General features: G+C 34.3%; 1 protein-coding gene across 1 annotated transcript; it reads left to right on the top strand.

Annotated features, from left to right (window-relative positions):
• The first annotated feature begins 2,396 nt into the window (after positions 1-2,396).
• LOC132281349 (uncharacterized) lies at positions 2,397-6,076 on the top strand. The gene is made up of 4 exons (XM_059783062.1): positions 2,397-4,657; positions 4,742-5,050; positions 5,137-5,224; positions 5,315-6,076. Exons 1-4 carry the CDS (start codon positions 2,397-2,399, stop codon positions 6,074-6,076), a joined length of 3,420 nt encoding a protein of 1,139 aa, XP_059639045.1.
• Positions 6,077-7,221: the final 1,145 nt, after the last annotated feature.

Here is a 7,221-nt window from a genome sequence, read left to right as displayed (position 1 = left end):
TTTTTTAGTTAGTATTATATAAAAAATATATGTATATATATATATATTTATCTGACAAGGAGAAGGTGTCACGCCCTGTCTTGGTGCGCACGAATTGGTTAGAGTGGTGCTGAAAGTCACACCAACTAGGAGAGTGCCTCCCAGGTCACCGCAAATTGATCCAATATCTGGGACTTTTTCCCTAATTATGCTTGACTCACTAGCTATTTATTAAATTATTATTTGTCACTAAATTGTTTCTTGGGGATTTTTTTTCCTATAATACTTTAAATTCAACAAGTGACTCGATGATCCCTATTATTTTGTATTGCTAATCTTACAGTTTTAAAAATACCAAATTCAAGCTTTATTTTTCAAAAGATTACTGAGCTATTTTAACAATTTTTTGGTAACCAATTGTTATAGAATGCAACACTTGTGTATTGTGTATTTAAGAAAATCTCTAATCCCCAGCATTACTGATCCACTTGAGCAGCCAAAAATGTTATCAATTCAATGGATTTGTAAATTTTGCATTAGCTCAAAATGTTTAGTTGAACGCATAAAGTGCCCATCCTTTATATTTTTGGAATACCCCATCCATTTGTCTCAGTTGATTGGATTGATAGCTTGGAATGTTTTCTATCATTTGCTTCTTTGCTTCGTGCTGTAGATCTTCTCTATAAGGATTACCAGAGCGACTAGAAGTTCAGTGTCACTACTTACTCTTCTACGGGTGTTGTAAGTGTATTTTATTTTCTATATTTAATTTTTTTTTCCCGTTGCTTTTTAGATTTGTATATTTGCTTTTTGGCTTGGTGAGGCTAGAGTTATCTCTTTATTTATTGTTTTGTGTGTATGGTGTAATTTGTTGAGTATTTTTATATCTAAGTCAATGTGCTTTGTTCAAAAAATAGAAGAAACCAGTTCAATAGATTTAACACACATGTTTTTTATGGCCTTATATATACATATGTGTGTGTGTGTGTGAGTATTTGTATTAGTTCACATCTAGATAATGAAGTACTAGGAAATGGGGCTTTTGTTTTTGATCTCTTAGGTTTTGGTTTCGTCTAACATTGTGATATATAGTTGAAGTTATGGACAAAACTCTATGATTTTGTTTTGTATTCTATACAGATCTGTTCATGTGTTGCCCAAAAATAAAAACTTGTTTGAATTAAATCTGGGAAAAAATTATCTTTAGGAAAAAAAATAATTATTATGTTCCTTCATTTTCTGGTTGTTTGGGAGGCTATAACAGATTTTTTTATTTTTATTTTTATATTCCTGGACACAATTGTAGTCATGTTAATTCTTTCAACTATTGGAAGTTTCAAGGCTTTATACATAATTGGATTCTCCAATATGAAATTGACCTAGAGCGGGTACATAGATCACCTTTGCTCAATTTCCAAATTTTACTTTTATACAAGACTACGAGTATACTGATCAGAATTCATACCAAAATTTAGAAGTAAAAAAGTAAACCCAAAGACACCATTTTTTATGTTGCGTAGATGTGTTCTGTCCCACATGGGATGTAAATTAGGTGATCTTGTGATTTTGTAATTAAACAGTCCAATTTTCAATGTCTTGTGATTTCTTAATTTCCTGTTCTATTTGTTTCGGTAAATTTGTCTCCATGTGTTTTGATTAGATTTTAAGTCTACTTCTTTTTTTTTTTTTTTTTTGAATATCTTGTTTCTATATACATGTGGTTTTGTTTGGCTTTGGATTTGAACTAAATAGTGTTGTTTTATCCTCCTTTTGGTTCAGATTTAGTGATTTTTCATTAGAAATTAGTTCACATCTAGATAATGAAGTGCTAGGAAATGAGGCTTTTGTTTTTGATCTCTTAGGTTTTGGCTTCGTCTTAACATTGTGATATATAGTTGAATCTGTGGACAGAACTATATGATTCTGTTTTGTATTTTATACGGAATTGTTTGTTCATGTTTTGATTGATGTTATTTTTAAGCTTCATTGTTTTCTTCAATTTAATTTGTTTAAATGAAAGGTTCTCTTATAAATATGTTTGAATTTAATCCGGGTAGATATTATATTTAGGAAAAATAATAATTATTATGTTCCTTCATTTTTTGGTTGTTTGGGAGGCTATAACATTTTTTGTCCTGAACATACTTGTACATAATGTGTTCAAAATAAAGTTGTTCCTTACATATATATATGTTTATAACACATTTCGACATAATTGAAATACAAAATAATGTGTTAAAAATTAATAAATGTATTTCCACACAATTGCATCTATTTTAATACATTATTCATGTTTCTATTTAATGGGATAGGACCATGGATGAGGAAATTGAAAGAGTTATACATACACATATATATTCAATATGCATCAATTCTATTGTATCCATAATTGATTTTGTTTTTGATGAACCAGTTACATGGATAAGTCTTGGATTCATCATCATGCTAGGGGTAGTGAAGGGTACAATAGAGGCATAAGAAACTTCATAAAGTTGGCTAACAGACATAAAGATGGGCAGGGTAGGATCAGATGTCCGTGTCGTTTGTGCAAAAATACTGTGTATAAGCCAATTAAGGAGGTTGAAAAACATCTATTTCAGTGTGGGATGTACAAGTCGTATACTAATTGGATATGGCACGGGGAGGGTACTGTTAACATCACTAGTACTGTTAATACAGAATATGATGTTAATACCGACAATGGGGATAATGCCGATGAGGGACGTGGAAACGAAGACAATGTATTTGAACAGCTGGATAATGTACGAATGGGAACATTCACTAATGCAGAACAAGCAGAAGATCCACTTGAAGTTGATGTGGGAGACGAAAGATTTAAGAAATTGCTAAATGACGCACAATGTGAATTGTGGCCAGGTTGTCAGAAAAACTCTAAGTTGTCAGCAATATTAAAGTTGTTCCATATGAAAGTTGTAGGCCGAATGACCAACAAAAGTTTTGACATGTTGCTTAAGTTGCTAAAAGAGGAGTTGCTTCCTGATGACAACACGTTGCCAAAGTCATATTACGAGACTAAAAGCTTGTTACGTGACTTGGGTCTCGGATACGATTCCATCCATGCATGTAAAAATGATTGTGCTCTATTCTGGAAGGAGAATGAAGGTAAAGAATGTTGTCCACAGTGTGGTGAGTCAAGGTATAAATCTCGCGAAGGTAAAGGTAAGAAAATTCCTCAAAAAGTTCTACGATACTTTCCTTTGAAACACAGGCTTCAACAATTGTTTATGTCAAAGGATACAGCCGTAGACATGCGGTGGCATAAGGAGAAACGCGTCAAAGAGACAAATGTGTTAAGACATCCAGCTGATTCAAAAGCTTGGGAGGAATTTGACAATAAACATAGTTGGTTTGCTGCCGATCCTCGTAATGTTCGTCTCGGGTTAGCATGTGATGGTTTTAATCCATTTGGTAACATGAGCAATGCTTATAGTATGTGGCCTGTAATTATTGTGCCTTACAATTTGCCACCTTGGATATGTATGAAGGAACCATATATGTTTATGTCATTGCTTATTCCTGGTCCTAAATCACCTGGTAATGACATTGATGTGTACCTGCGACCGTTGATCGATGAGTTGAAAGAATTGTGGATGGATGGTGTGATGACATATGGTGCCTATAGCAAATCTCACTTTAACATGCATGCGGGGTTGATTTGGACTATACATGATTTTCCCGCCTATGCGATGACATCCGGATGGATGACAAAGGGTTATATGGCATGTCCAAATTGTAACAAACACACATGTTCTTGTTATTTGAGTCATGGAAAGAAGATATGTTACTTGGGAGCTCGTATTTTTTTGTCATCCGAACACGCTTATAGGAAGCGTTATAAGCAATTTAATGGTGAGAAGGAAGAAAGACAGCCACCAAAGCAGTTGACTGGTGATGATATTCTAGAACAACTTAATCTCATACCCGAGGTTAGATTCGGAAAAGGACCAAACAATAAGAAGCGGACTCGTGGGAAGGAGGAACTTAATTGGACAAAAAAGAGTATATTCTTTGAATTGCCTTATTGGAGAACGCTTTTGTTGCGGCACAACTTGGATGTTATGCACATAGAGAAAAACATATGTGATAACGTATTGGGGACATTAATGAACATTGAAGGAAAGACGAAAGATACGTTCAAAAGTCGGATGGATTTAGAAGAAATGGGTATTAGAAAAGAACTTCATCTTAGGCGCAATGGTGAGAAATTTGAGATGCCACTTGCGCGTTACACATTGTCAAAGGATGAAAAAAGGCAATTGTGTGATTGGTTAAAGTCGGTGAAATTCCCAGATGGTTATGCGTCGAACATAAGCCGTTGTGTGAATGTCAATGAATGTAAGATATCTGGATTGAAAAGTCATGATTCACATGTTCTCTTACAGCGTCTCCTCCCTCTAGCTATACGGGGATTGTTACCCGTTGATATTTGTAATGCGATAGCAGAGCTTGGTTTATTCTTTAAGGAGATGTGTTGTCGGACCCTTAAAATGGATGTCTTAGAGGCATTAGAAAGGGACATTGCTGTTATAATATGCAAGTTAGAGATGATATTTCCTCCATCATTTTTTGACATAATGGTGCACTTAGCTATGCATTTGCCACGTGAGGCTATCATCGCAGGACCTGCCCAATATCGGTGGATGTATCCCATTGAAAGGTGATGTATATTTCTAATAAATAAAATGTTTTGGGGGCATTACATGATATTTAATTATGTATAAGTATTTTGATGTGTATGCAGGTTTTTACATACTCTTAAGTCTTATGTGCGTAATAAGGCACGTCCTGAAGGGTCCATTGCCGAAGCTTATGTGGACAATGAATGTGTTACATTTTGCTCAAGGTTTCTTCAAAGGATTGAGACACGATTTAATCGAGAAGAAAGAAATCACGAGGGCGACTATCGTACCAATTGGTCCACTTTTTCACAGCTAAGGCAAGTGGTTCGTCCTTTAGGGTCTGGAAGTTTAGAAATACTTGACATTGCAAGCATACAAAAGGCTCGATTCTACGTGTTAAATAATTGTCCAGAAATTGAGTCATACGCACTGTAAGTTATATATTGTATTTTTTTTTTTTTAAATTATCTACTTGTAAATTATAAAATGCATATATTAATATCACATAATTATTTAGTGCACACAAGGCTACACTTGAGCAAGAAAATACGGTTAATGTACAATCCAGACACGCAAAAGAATTTCCCAGATGGTTGGAAACACTGGTAAGTCTATAATGTGCTTGACATACCTACCATTTCTTTTAGATGTTGTGTCCTTGTGCATTAGTTTAACACTCTACAAATTTTTCATAGATAAAGGAAGAGCGTTATCATAACAAGTCAACAATTAATGATGACCTTTATTCATTAGCGTGTGGACCTGAATCTCGGATACATCGATATTCTGGTTGCATTGTAAACGGAGTTAGGTTCCATACAAAGGAAAGGGAGAGAAATCGAAGAACACAAAATAGTGGTGTGTTAGTCAAAACAGAGGACCTTGATTACTATGGCGTCTTGACAGATATCATTGAGTTACAATACCCTTTGAAAAGGCGGGTTGTCCTATTTAAATGCGATTGGTTCAACACAAAGACTGGTATTAAGAGTGATACTTATTTTAGGAGCATAAACATAGCCCGTAAATGGTACAAAGATGAGCCTTTTGTGTTGGCTAATCAAGCTAAACAAGCCTTCTTCGTCAAAGACAGCAAATTACGAGGGACGTGGGAGGTCATTCAAGATATAACACATAGAAGCTCCTATGATGTTCCTGAAATGGAGGATGATAGCAAACTTACAGCTGAAATGTGTACTGCAGCATATCAAGAGGATGAACCATGTATTGTGGATAGGGTTATTGAGGCGGCAAACTTTGACATGGATCCACTCCCTTTGAATAGGGATGGCTTGGAGGTTGAAAGTATTGATGCTGAAATAATTCTTAAAACTAGTCAAGAATCACGTTATGAATTTGACTTTCTTGAAGACAATGATGAAATCTCCATTGAAGACAATTCAGACGAGGAAGAAGAATTGCTTAGTGAAGATGATACTGATTTGGATGACATGTGATGAGTTTTATTTTTATTCATTTTTTGTTGAACACATGCAAATTTGAAGTTAAATTGTCTTCAGTACTTGAACATTAAGTTTTAGAATATGTATTGTTTTTATCTTTTTGTCTTATTATTACTTCTTTTTTTACATTCACATTATCTATTATTTTTCTTTATATTAATTTTCTGTTGTCTTGTTATTTTAATACTTCTCCCTCTTACTTAATTGTTACTCTCTAATCTATCGATTTTTTGATTCGTTATAAAGATTTTATTCGCCTTTTGCTGTAATATACCATGGCATCCAATGAACCTCGTCGCTCTTTGAGATCTAACAATGAACTCACCCAAAATGCTCCTGCATCGTCCCAGCCACAACCAATAGTGGAAGGTGATATTTTCTAATCTTTACATTTACTACACTTGGTCTTTGAATTTACTAAAAGTAGGTCTCAAAATACTTTTACAAGTTACTTTCATGTCTTTTATTTTTCAGGTTCTTCAAGAGAATTCCCGAAGCGTGGAAAAGCTGTAAACAAAAAAAAATATAAAATCAAAAATTACAATGGGGGTATCATTCCGATTAAGTTTAACGACGATTATTCAAAACCGGTGGAGGAACATTCAGATTTATGGGAGAGAGAGCTTGGGATCATTGCTCGTGATTACATTCCACTATGCTATAACAATTGGCTGAAGATTCCGAAATCTCATAAACAGTTCTTATATTGTAAAATAAAGGTTTGCCTTAATTAATGCATATCTTTGTGTGGGATTTCTTTGTATATTTAGATGATATGAAAAATAATTTGTAATTTTTCCTTTTTTAGCTTTCCAAAATCAGGATTCTGTTATTTTTCCTTCTTTAAAATGATATTTATTTATGGCTTATTCATGTGAAAAACTACAGGAAGAATTCGGAGTTGATTGTGAAAAGGATTCAAAAGCTAAGGAATGCGCAGATAACGCATTAGCCATTGCTCATAGGAAGTATAGGTACCGTTTGAAAGAACATTTTAACCAATTCGAAACAGAAGAAAGTGCACGCCGCAACACACATCCTGAAGTAACTTACGAGGACTGGCAGATCTTGTGCAATAGGTGGATGTCAAAAAAATTTCAAGTTAAGTTTACTACATTTTTTTCTATTTATATCTTCTT

The sequence above is a fragment of the Cornus florida genome, unplaced genomic scaffold (assembly GCF_030987335.1).
Source record: "Cornus florida cultivar Cherokee Brave unplaced genomic scaffold, ASM3098733v1 CherokeeBrave_3.0.0_Hap2_Chr11, whole genome shotgun sequence".
NCBI classification, from domain to species: domain Eukaryota; kingdom Viridiplantae; phylum Streptophyta; class Magnoliopsida; order Cornales; family Cornaceae; genus Cornus; species Cornus florida.
This window is presented reverse-complemented; position numbering and strand designations above follow the sequence as displayed.